At 41.2% G+C, this 12,532-nt stretch overlaps 1 protein-coding gene and 1 long non-coding RNA gene across 10 annotated transcripts in view; both read right to left on the bottom strand.

Annotated features, from left to right (window-relative positions):
- The window catches only part of HERC4 (HECT and RLD domain containing E3 ubiquitin protein ligase 4), a 132,069-nt gene extending 126,609 nt beyond the window's left edge, over window positions 1-5,460 (bottom strand). For 2 of the 9 annotated variants that reach the window (XR_010935979.1, XM_067710811.1), the window contains exons 1-2: window positions 5,096-5,457; window positions 2,993-3,297 (exon numbers count right to left, since the gene is read on the bottom strand). Coding sequence is in view for 8 of the 9 variants with exons in the window: in XM_067710811.1 (XP_067566912.1) it covers window positions 2,993-3,218 (226 nt within the window). In the remaining variant the exon portion in view is untranslated. Of the gene's footprint in view, window positions 1-2,992; window positions 3,298-5,079 lie in introns of all 9 variants that reach the window. The other 7 variants (XM_067710805.1, XM_067710808.1, XM_067710813.1 and 4 more) reach the window with 6 other exon arrangements.
- A 118-nt stretch (window positions 5,461-5,578) lies between these two features.
- LOC137209292 (uncharacterized) overlaps window positions 5,579-12,532 on the bottom strand; it is a 100,478-nt gene continuing 93,524 nt past the window's right edge. Inside the window, exon 3 of the long non-coding RNA XR_010935977.1 lies at window positions 5,579-8,675. This is a non-coding gene — a long non-coding RNA (uncharacterized lncRNA). The remainder of the gene's footprint in view (window positions 8,676-12,532) is intronic.

The following is a 12,532-nucleotide window of genomic DNA, read 5'->3' as shown; positions in this document are numbered from 1 at the left end:
AAGCAATTAAATGAGAACTCTGTATCTTCTAATTCATTCCTCAAACTCACAAATTAAAAAAAAAAAAGGCTAGAAAAGGAGTATATTTAAATCATTAAGGAATTATTCCAAAGAGAAATACTTTTGGTTAAAAACATTATTACATTTTCCACTCAATCCCCTTAAATCAAAACTGAGGTTAAAAGATTAAGCTCCTATCAGAGCAACTACCTCCCTTTGAACTTTTACTTTTTCCTACCTCTTTAACTAGGTACACTTCAATACATCATTGAATCTGGCCTTCTAGCAATAAAAAGTTTTTCTCAGGATAAGGATTCTCTTCCATAAAGCTATTTCAGCTCTAGATTTATTTTCTGGCTATTTATGTGACCAATCATTGAATTAAACTTAAGGCTTCATTTTCTCCCAGAACTCTTCAATTCTATCCCACAATGACATTTCCCATCATTTAAACTTCCCAGTCTCAAAATACATACCACATCAGGTCAAATTTCAATTCTCTCTAGTTATTTCATTTACATATGCCTTAATGCCCAACCCAGGCTCTAAATTTTTCAAAGACAAAGTTTATGCCTTTCATTTTTCTATTCCATAGACTGTGATGTACTCTGGACAACAAGGCAATCCTAAAGAGGTATCAAAAATTAGGTAAACCCACCCTCCCAACTTTATATCGCCAAATATTGCTTCCACGATGAATCAATAGAGTGATATAAATGTCACAACGTAATCATCACAGTGTCAGCATGACCACAAAGAAGCCTCTTCTGGCTAGTTAAGTTTCTCAGAACCTCACCTATAGGGTTAAAAGCTGTTCCAGGCACTATAATAATCATTATACTATTAGTGCACAGTGTCTATCACCCTTGTGTTGGACACAGGACAGATGTTTAATAACATTTAAAAAATGTAAATCTTAGTAAATTTCAGTAACTATATTGGCAATTTCTTTTTGCTAGCTTTGTACTTTCTACTTGCCCTGAGGCCTCTGAGAAATTACTAAAGCAATACAGAGATATGTTCAGTTATTTCTGTGGGGCATGTTAAGTACAAGAACAGTAACAGCCCCAATACCATGAAAATCTCAACCTGAGGCAGCATTCCAAGCTAAGCAAAAAAGGTAAAGGATCCATCTGCCTCTGAAGCAGTGATAACAAATACATATCAATAAATTACCATTCATGTCTAACAACATGACAACCTCAATGCCTAAGATTATGAAAATCTGATAAGATTCCATAGAATATTCTTCATGAGGTAGAGTACAAGAAAACTACCATTTACCTTGAGTTTTGCAATAATTAAACCTATTGTATTAAGCATCACTACTATTCATCCAAAAAAATTAAATTACAAATCAAGGCAGAAGAAAAGAGATTAAAACCCTGTCAACGAAGGATGAAAACTACACCATAATTTACAAGTTAGAAAAGTGAGGCTGGGCATGGTGGTGAGATGGTATGAAAAAAGAGTAACATACCTTAATTTAATACCTTATTATACTTATATTAACCTCTCAAAAGTAGACTAACAATAGAAACCACTTAAATAATAACGTGGTAAAGAAAGATAACTGCCATAGAAAATACTGAGGTGCCATTATTGTTAAAGTTAAAAGAAACTGTAAATCAGTACAGCTATAATCTTATCTGAATTTACCATCTTAAGAATTAACTTTTAGTTAACACAACTGAAAGTGAAATTCACATTAACAATTTTTCTAAATGTGGTAATATTTGACCTTAAAATATGTATATCCAGGAAAACAGAACATGAAATGTGACCAAATTCCTCAAAATTCTCATTACCCTACAAATTATTTTAAATTTGGTTCGTATGGCTACTACATAATCAGGACATCTCATAGACACAAAACTTTTAATAGCTAGTGTTATTACTTGAAAGTAAGATACTAGGGAAATAAAAGATATTTCAAACTAAATGGAATCATGTATTTAAAATATAATAGGAAGAACAAGAGAATACTTAGGATTATATTTTCAGCAACTAAGTGAAAGTAAAAAGCTTTCATCTTAATTTTCCCCCTTTCTGATACATGGAACACAACACAGTAAATTATGCATTTAAAATCTGCCCAGGGCTTCCCTGGTGGCACAGTGGTTGAGAGTCCGCCTGCCGATGCAGGGGACACGAGTTCGTGCCCCGGTCCGGGAAGATCCCACATGCCGCGGAGCGGCTGGGCCCGTGAGCCATGGCCGCTGAGCCTGCGCGTCCGCAGTCTGTGCTCCGCAACGGGAGAGGCCACAGCAGTGAGATGCTCGCGTACCGCAAAAAATAAAAATATAAATATAAAATAAAATAAAATCTGCCCCCCCCCCCAAAAAAAGAAGAAGATAAAAAATAAAATCTGCCCAGGGTGGCTGACCAGTACTGATAAAAGAGGACCTACATACTGTATATTCTATACCAATATACTTAGTACCAAAGAAGATCTATACACTGCAGGGTGGTTTTCGCTATTGTTTTACATCACCATAATTATGTTCTGAAACCACAGCTTCATACAATAAGGGTTTGTAGGGCTTCCCTGGTGGCGCAGTGGTTGAGAGTCCGCCTGCCGATGCAGGGGACGCGGGTTCGTGAGCCGGTCCGCGAAGATCCCACATGCCGCGGAGCGGCTAGGCCCGTGAGCCGCTAGGCCCGTGAGCCATGGCCGCTGAGCCTGCGCGTCCAGAGCCTGTGCTCCGCAACGGGAGAGGCCACAACAGTGAGAGGCCCGCGTACCGCAAAAAAAAAAAAAAAGAATAAAAAAAAAATAAGGGTTTATAATAGCACTTGTTAAAAAAAGAAACCACAAAATAATTAAAGTACTTAGAAGCATGCAAACTGTAAAGGATCTATTTAATGCCTGGTTTGCTTTTAAAGCCTGATAAAAAGAAAACATGGGTTTAGGACTAGAGAAATTGTTTGACATTTCAAACTTAAATGATATAATTATTAGAAATAGCAAACAAAAAAATTTTCAACTTACCTGGTTTCTTTCTCGATTTTTCATGACCTAGCTGCCCTAGATCATTACATCCACATGTGTATACCGTTCCATCATCCAGAACAAATACAGTATGTCTGAGTCCACATCCTACATCTCGAACCTTTTTATTTATAAAAAAGTCACTTTTTCTGGGCTCTAGTACAATTTCTTCATCAATTCCACCCAAACCTAGCTGTCCAAAAGATGCATTTCCCCAGCACAACATGTTTGTAATTCTTTTGGTCTTCCAGTTTCAATAAAACACTCCCTTCTGAAACACTGGCAAGTTGGAGGTATCCCTATGTCTGAGAAGATAGAAAAAAAGTTAATATGACTTCAAAGGAAACATAATGTATAACTGCTCTTTCAAGTACTAGGCTACAATAATCACTATGTAGTAAACATGAAATTTACTTTATAATGTGTTACAGAAGTATCCTTCAATTTCAAAAACCAATCAGTTGTATATTTTTAAAATTATCATACAGAAATGTTTAGGAAAAATACATCACTCCCCATGATTCTTTGCAAAATCTAAATATTAACTAGTTTTGACTTTTTGTTGCCTTATAATAGACTAATCAAATTGAAATATTAAGTATCCTGATGAAGTTAACCTTTTTTTTCCTTTTTGCTTTGAATAATTTCAGTGGGAGCAAGAAATATGACATCTATCCACTGCCCCCAAAATCAGATATATACTCAGTGAAAAATTTAGCCAACTACAGAAACATAAAACCTTGCAATCTCCCTCAAGTCACAGGATAATTAGATTTTCTAACACCTACCTCCACATTAACAGAAAACTGAAGTTCTTATCTGTACTAGAAGTAAAGCCAATAATGGAAACTTTAAGTTTCCCACAACTTAAAAGACTCTTCCAACTAACAGGCCCCAGATAAAATTACAGTTCTCTAGGTAAGCTTTGATATTAAGAAAATCACCTCCAAAGATCATACTTTACAAATCAAAATATTAACACTCTGACCTCACTACTAATTTAATTTAAAAACTCAATCAGTGTACCTAATTATAATACAAATGTATGCAGTTTAAAGATCAAGACTCTCCCCCAAAATTCAACATTTTCTATTTCGAGTGGGAACCATGACTGAAAAATATCTCCCGAAGCCGATCTACATCTATCTATACCCCTAAGACAATTATTTGAAGATGGAAAAAAAAACTGCAAATAACTCCGGCACTGCCGATTTTTCAAGAATAGAAATGCGGACTGGGACACTGAGAGTTTGGTGGCGAAATCTGTAGAACTTTCCAGTACAGTGACTGAATATTTCTTCGCTTATATAGACACGGATAACAAAGAGTCCACTTTATCTAAACCTACACAGATTTTTAGATATATCGCGTTACTAAATAACACAATTACAGGAAGTCAGCCTTATTCCCGTGTAGGTACCCACATTCCTTACACAGAACCTAAGAAGTTTCAAAACCCAACTTTCCTACGTGCGGGCTAGCAAGTGCTGAAGCTGTCTCATTCTATCCATGACCCATCCATTAAGAAAAGTTTGATTTTATTCTTTTGGGGCATCAGAACCCGATAGTTCCCGAGAGTTCTGCACTGTCTTCCCGGTTTTTGTTTTGTTTTTTTAAGGAGAGGACAGGACAACACCCCAAATTCCAACGCACGAGGTTTAACAATCCTTTTCTTTAAAAAAGAGGGGTAATGGGAAAGGCGTCCTCTCGCCAGCAACAGGTAGGGGAAAGAGAAGCAGTTTATTCCCATCATTCCCTGAATATGCACTGAGATCAGCTTACGGGGACCGGGAGAGAGAAATCATCTGCACACACCCAACCTCGCGGGCCGACCAGTCAACTGCTGCAGCCGTCCGCTCGCAGTAGCCGCAGAGGCCGGCGCACGAGGCTCGGCACCTCGGCGGCCCTTGTCCCAGGGAGGCCCTTCCCCGGGGAGGTGCGACATTCCAGCCCCCGGGCCAGGGGGCCCGACACTGCCCTCGTCCCCCCACCCCCGCCCGAGGAAACGCTGAGAAAGCACCCAGCGCCAGGCCGGCCTGTATCCGCCCAGCCCCCTCCCTAACGCCGTCACACGCCCCCGAACCTACCGGGGCAACGACTCACCCGGCCCCTCAAGGCAGGGGAAGCCCAGGGCGGCTGGGGGCGGCGCCTCCCGCAAGAGGGAGGCAGCGCAGCAGCTGAGACAGGTCTCCAGCTCCCGGACCCTCCTCCTTCAGCCAGTGGCTGCGAACACCAGAGCTCCTCCGGCGTCGGTGAAGCTGCTCCGCGGCTCACCTCCTCGGCTCCTGTGAAACTTTACCGGGTTCCTCAGAGAAAAGCAGCCGCCACTGCTCTCTAGCCCAGAGCCAGCCGTCAGCGACCCGGATGGAGCGGGAGGGGAAGGGCAGGAGGCGAGCGAGGCGGAGAGCGCTAGGGGTGGGGAAGAGTTGGGGCAGACTGGGGAGGAGAAGGGAGAGAGGGAGGAGGCAACGCGGGGGGAGGGGGAGGGGTCGGCGTCGGCCGGAAGTGAACCGCGGAGCACGCGCCCGAGCCCGCCCACTTCGTGGCCCGCGCGCCTGCGCCGGAATCCTCCCAGGGCACACCGACGCGGGCGCCTGCGCAGTGTGGTGCTTTGCCTTGCCTTAAGAGAAAAATGCCAAGCACAGAAGTTGGAATTTGCAAGGCAAATGCAGGTGTTTGGTGTGTCTTGTCACAGCGTTTCAGCGTGCACTAGGGCCTTTTAGTGAAGAAAATCTCTTCCTTTTTTGGCTAGGTTGTCTTTTTGCCTATTAGTCCCAGTTTCTATTATTTTATTCCACCTTTATCCAAGGAGAATTTGAAGTAGCAGATAAAACATCACAAATACGGATATAAAGGTTGTTGAAGTCTTTTATTTTATCCCTTAGCCCCAACTGGAGTTATTCTGAGGATGCCAGATGTATTGCAGCAATGATGGAGCCTACTGGCATTAAATATCAACACCACCAGTTCAGGCTCCTGATAAAGTGTTGGCTGCCATCACTTTCTGCACTCTCCCTGGAAGCTACACTTATAACGCAGGGCCTCCTTCATCTAGAGAAAATTAAATAATGTATATGGCTAGAGTCCCTGCCTCACAAAAATAAACTCCGGATTTCCTAGGCCAGTCAAGGAGGAAAACCTGAAACAAGGCACTCTTGAAATTTTACGTCAGACTTTTCTAGTACCTTGACTTCAGAGTGAATGTTGAGAACCTAGAAAGAATTCCACAGTAAGCCATGTTTCTTTATCTCACTGAAAAATATATTTCAGATTGGAAAGTGTGTGTGCTAGAATATGTGTGTGTTTTAGTTTCTTAGGGCTGCCGTAACACTATACTACAAATTGGATGGCTTGAAACAACAGAAATTTATTGTCTCACAGTTATGGAGGCCAGAAATCTGAAATCAAAGAGGCAGCAGGATTGGTTGTCTCTTGGGGTCTCAGAGAATCTTCTCCATACTTCTCTCTTAGCTTCTGGTGGCTGCTGACAATCCTTGGCATTCTTTGGCTTGTAGATGCACCACTCGAATCCCTGCCTCCATCTCCACATGGTGTTCTTCCCTGTGTTTCTGTGTCCAAATGTCCCTCTTACAAGGACACTAGTCATTAGATTAAGACCCACCCTAATCCATTGTGACCTCTTTTTAACTGGATTGCATCTGCAAAGACCCTATTTCCCAATAAGGTCACATTCTCAGGCACTGGAAGCTGGGACTTCAACCATCTCTTGGCAACCCAATTCAACCCACAACCTTATTTCTGTATATTACAGAAATAAGAATAAAAATAACAAGGTACTTAAGCAAAGAAAGCATAATTTCAATACTAGGAGTGGTGATGTTGCCCATGAAACATACTTCTTCTTTTGATAGCTTCATTGCCCTTGTAGGGCTTTTGTTGTCTTTTAACCTTCAGGACTTGATGCCTCAGAATATATTATTAAAGGGGAAGTTATGGGATTTGGGTCTTTAAGATATGTAATAGATGCTGCAACAAATAAACACTAAAATATGACTGTTAACATAATAAGAGTGTATTTTTTACCTTTTTAACATTCCAAGTGGGTGTTCCTAATGCGTCAAAACTAATTTCCAGGAACTTGGGGAGATGAGGGCACCAGGAGCTTCTTAAAACTTTTGTCTGGGAGGTGCCACATATCACATCTGCACACATAATGTTAGCAAGAACAACACCCCTAGATGCAAGCGGACTGGGAAACATAACCCCTGCTGAGTTCGCTGGTACTACTTTATGCCATAGAAGAGAGAGCATGAATTAGTGGACAGCTATCTCTGCTACATGGATGCATCTCTCGCTAGAATATTTTTAAATATAGGTCTTGCTTGTAGAAAGTGGAAAAGACTTTTCTAGATGTTCCTTTTAACCTTATAAATCTATGAAACTGTGATACAAGATCTCAGAAAATAGCCTGTGATTACCTTAAAAGTGAAACAAGTATAGGATCAGAAGTTTATTAGGATAATGTGAATTTGTTGTATAAAAGCAGCATGAGTAATTGATGATGAGTATGGCCTGTGGTGCTGGTTTGTCTGGACTCAGAGCCTGAGCCTACAGGCCACTCAGACCTCTGTCCTTCTATCCTCCCCAAAACACCTATAGACATTTACTAATGGTCTGTTTTACAGAAAATTACTTCTCAGTCACAATTTCTATAAACGGGGGAAGTTAATAATCCATACCTCACTGGATTGTGAGGATTTAATAAGGTAACATGTACAGTGCCTTGAACATGGCCAGTATTTTGTAAATGTTAGCTTTATTATTGCTAACATTATCTCTCCTGAACTAACAAGTAGTAAGAGAACTTTTGGGAAAGCATTCCATATCACAAATAATGATATAATTCTTATTTAGAACAAAAGTAAAATATTTTTTACCTATCGTGTTATTTTCATTTAAAAAAACACTCAGACTGTTGAGAGACCACTAAACTAGGTATTCATCCTGTCCCACTCTTTCCCCTGCTCCTTCCATATAGCCATACTGCTTGTGCTGTACCCCTCCTAACCTCCTTCATTCAAGTCTCTGCTCATGTCACCTCCCCAGTCTTCCCTGATCACCCTAACCAAAAAAACTAGCCCCTCACTCTCAATAACTTATCCTGCTTTATTTTATATCTGTTATCACTACCTGATATTTATTGTATAATATGTAAATGTATAATATTTTATTTATTATATTCCATATGTTATATATAGATAAATTTAAAATAATTATGTTGGGGCTTCCTGGTGGCACAGTGGTTAAGAATCCACTTGCCATGGGCTTTCCTGGTGTGGCAGCGGTTGAGAGTCTGCCTGCCGATGCAGGGGACACGGGTTCGTGCCCCAGTCCGGGAAGATCCCACATGCCGCGGAGCAGCTGGGCCCGTGAGCCATGGCCGCCGAGCCTGCGCGTCCGCAGCCTGTGCTCCGCAACGGGAGAGGCCACAACAGTGAGAGGCCCGCGTACCGCAAAAAAAAAAAAAAAAAATCCGCCTGCCAATGCAGGGGACACGGGTTCGAGCCATGGTCCAGGAAGATCCCACGTGCTGCAAAGCAACTAAGCCCGTACGCCACAACTACTGAGCCTGCGTGCCCAGAGCCCGTGCTCCGCAACAAGATAAGCCACGCACCACAACGAAGCAACTAGAGAAAGCCTGTGCGCCGCAACTAGAGAAAGCCTGTGCACAGCAACGAAGACCCAACGCAGCCAAAAATAAAAAAATAAATTTATAAAAAATTAAAAGATAAAATAATTATGTAAAATCTATAAATATATATTATATAGGTAGATATATAAATTTGTCTTTTTCACTAGAAAGAAGACTCCATAAAGGCAGGGACTTTGTTTTCTTAAGTGCTCTGTTCCTTAATATCTTGAACAGTTCCTGGCCTATAGCATGTGCTCAAAAATTATTTATTGAATTAATTAATTAATGGTGCTGGCAATGTAAATTATTACAACCATTTTATAAGTAAATTTGGCAATATGTTTCAAGAGTCAGTAAATTCCATTTAACAATAGTTCATATTAATAGCAATAATTATTGTGAGACATTGCACAGAACTATTTACCTACATTATATCACTTCTGGACTCTGTCCTAAGGAAATACAAGGTGGATTCAACAAATCTTTATTAAGCACCTACTATGTGCCTCTTTCCCAATTCTGGTAGGTGAGAAAGATAAAAACAAAAAGGCAGGCAAATAAAACTGTGAACAAAGATGTTTATTGTTATATTATTTCTAAAAGCAAAAATTAAAAACAACATAAGTTCCAACAGTGGGGTAATGATATGTATGGCAAGGTTAATCCTTTTATTGTTAACTTTGAAAGGACAGGATAGGGAATTCTCTGGCGGTTCAGTGGTTAGGACTCTGTGCTTCCACTGCTGGGGGCCCAGGTTCGATCCTTGGTCAGGGAACTAAGATCTCATAAGCCATGAGGAATGGCAAAAAAAAAAGGAAGGGAGAAAGGACAGGATGGTATTGTTCGAAAGAATTTGTCACCTACTGCCACCAAATTGTAGATTCCACCTTGAGTGGACAACAGGAAAAGCCCGTTTTATTTTATTTTACACACCCTTGCTTTCCAAGGTTGGAGCCTTCAATCAAGTGGTTGCATGGCCATGTTTTCTTCAGTCCCTCAGTGAGTCCCTCCATCTGGAGAATTCTGTCCTTTTAATCCCCTGTCTTATGGGCCCCATGGTCATCCCTTCTCATTGGTCTTTGACCTAGCATTATGGCTTCACCTTAGAATATACACATGGCAGTCAGATATTTTAAGATTCTTCAACAAATCTTTACTGAACACCTACTCTGTGCTGCCTTCCCGTTCTAGTAGTAGAGATAGGAAAAAACAAGTAGGCAGGCAAATAAAAGTATTCCAAATTGTAATAAATACTAAGGAAACAAACAAGAGATAGAGATGGAGAATAATAGAGTAAGTCCTTGAACAGAATGGACAGTAAAGTCCTCAGTGGAGGAATTGTTATTAAAACTGAAACCAAAGAGAAGGATCAAGCCTTGTGAAGATAGGGCTGAGAAAATATTCTAGGTGGAGGGAGAAACACGAAGCCCTTGAGGCAGGAAAGAACTTGGCATTTTCCAGGAACTGAAAGAAAATTAGTGTAGATGGAGCACAAGGGTACAAGAAATGTTTGGTGACAGGCAGTCAGTAAGAGCACATTAAGGAGTTTTACTCTAAGTACTGCTCAAGGTTTTTTTTTTTTTTGCTGTGTTGGTTCTTCATTTCTATGTGAGGGCTTTCTCTAGTTGTGGCGAGCGGGGGCCACTCTTCATCGCGGTGTGCGGGCCTCTCACTATCGCAGCCTCTCTTGTTGCGGAGCACAGGCTCCAGACGCACAGGCTCAGTAGTTGTGGCTCACGGGCCTAGTTGCTCCGCGGCATGTGGGATTCTCCCAGACCAGGGCTCAAACCCGTGTCCCCTGCATTAGCAGGCAGATTCTCAACCACTGCGCCACCAGGGAAGCCCCTGCTCAGGGGTTTTAAGCCAGGAGAGGAGGGCAACGATTATATTTGTTAAGAAAAAGATTACTCTTGTTGCTGAACTGCACAGTATTGCTGAATTACAGGAGGGTGAACATGGGCAGAGATAAATCATTTAGGAGGCTTTTATAATAATCCAAGTGGGAGATAATAGCGGTGGGGACTAAGGTGGTTGTGATGGAGATAAAGTAAAGAAGGTAGATTTAAAGCATACTTTGGGAATAAAATTAACAGAGTTGTGATGGATGGTTTGTAGGGGAGCAGAGAATGGGAGGAGTGCTGGGCCACTGGTAGTTTTCTGACTTGAGGACATTTACCAAGATGAGGATAGCTGCTGAAGGAAGAAGGAGGAGGACAGGTTTTGACCAGGAAAAATGAAGTGGCCTGTTTTTTAAGTTTGAAAAATCAAGAGTGTGTTTCTGTATTAGTTTGGTACGGCTGCCATACCAAAATACCACAGACTGGGTGGCTTAAAACAACAGAAATTGATTTCCTCACAGTTCTGGAGGCTAGAAGTCAGACATCGAGGTGTTGGCAGGTTTGGTTTCTTCTGAGGCCTCTTTCCTTGACGTACAGATGGCTACCTCCTCGCTGGGTGTTCCTATGGCCATTCCTCCCTCTGTGCATTCTCTCTGCCCTAGTCTCTTCTTCTTATAGAGACACCAGGTGTACTGGGTTGGGGCCCACTCATTTTACCTTAATTACCGCTTTAAAGCTCCATCTCTGGGCTTCCCTGGTGGCGCAGTGGTTGAGAGTCCGCCTGCTGATGCAAGAGACACGGGTTCATGCTCCGATCCAGGAAGATCCCACATGCCGCGGAGCGGCTGGGCCCGTGAGCCATGGCCGCTGAGCCTGCGCGTCCGGAGCCTGTGCTCCGCAGCGGGAGAGGCCGCAACAGCGAAAGGCCCGCGTACCGTAAAAAAAAAAACAAAAAACCTCCATCTCCAAATACAGTCATATTCTGAGGTACTGGAGATTGGGACTTAAGCATATGAATTTGGCAGGGAACACAATTCAGCCCGTAACAATGTTTTTCTTCCTTTTGAACTGCATCATAAAAAGTCCTTTTTCTGTTATCCTACAGGGTATGGGCCTAGCCCAGAAGTGAGTGAGATGGGAGAAAGAATTCTCTTCTGCCACATAAATGAGAAAGCACAGAAAAAAATTTCCCCCTCTTTTTAATAGATGCAAGCAAAACAATTTTATTCATAATATTACATGTTATGATATATGCCACTTAACAACATAAAGAATAATAATTCTGGATATTTATTATAGAATCCTTCTCAACTTTCATTCTCACATTTATACTAATCTCATTTCCTGCTCTAAATTTACATTCTGACTCCAATTTCCTTCACAGTATCCCAGCGTGAAACAGTAGTAATGATCATATTATACATACCTGAAATATTTTTTAAATGCTCTCTTTTTATAACTCTATAATTTCTTTGTGTTTGTTTTCCATCCAATTACAGGAATTCAGCTGGCATTCAAACAGGCATAAGCCTGAAAAAAAATCACATGTAATGTGGCCATTGACCAGTATGTGGGGATGTGTCCATGCCTTTGAAATTACAGTGTGATTATTCCAGTTACTATAGTTTCTAAACAGAGAAAGTGCTCAGAATGACTATGGTGTTTGTTGTTGTTGTTTTGTTTTGTTTTTGCAGGGGGGAGGGTTGGCAGAAAAAAAAAGTTGTTTTTAAAAACGAAGTCTTAACTGTATGATAAACTATGCTTTAAAATTAATTTTATCCCACAGCAATCATAAGATGAGAATTCTGCAAGTTCTAATTAATAATGAGCATCACCAAAGAAATATGGTATGAAGTGTGGGATCTGTACGTATATGAATCTTTTAAGTCTATGTGTTTTTCTTCTCTATTTTTTTAAAAATAAATTTACTTATTTTTTTATTTTTGGCTGTGTTGGGTCTTCGTTGCTGTGCGCAGGCTTTCTCTAGTTGCGGCGAGCAGGGGCTACTCTTCCTTGCGGTGCACGTGCTTCTCATTGCAGTGGCTTCTC

This window comes from Pseudorca crassidens, chromosome 16, assembly GCF_039906515.1.
Source record: "Pseudorca crassidens isolate mPseCra1 chromosome 16, mPseCra1.hap1, whole genome shotgun sequence".
Classification (NCBI taxonomy): domain Eukaryota; kingdom Metazoa; phylum Chordata; class Mammalia; order Artiodactyla; family Delphinidae; genus Pseudorca; species Pseudorca crassidens.
This window is presented reverse-complemented; position numbering and strand designations above follow the sequence as displayed.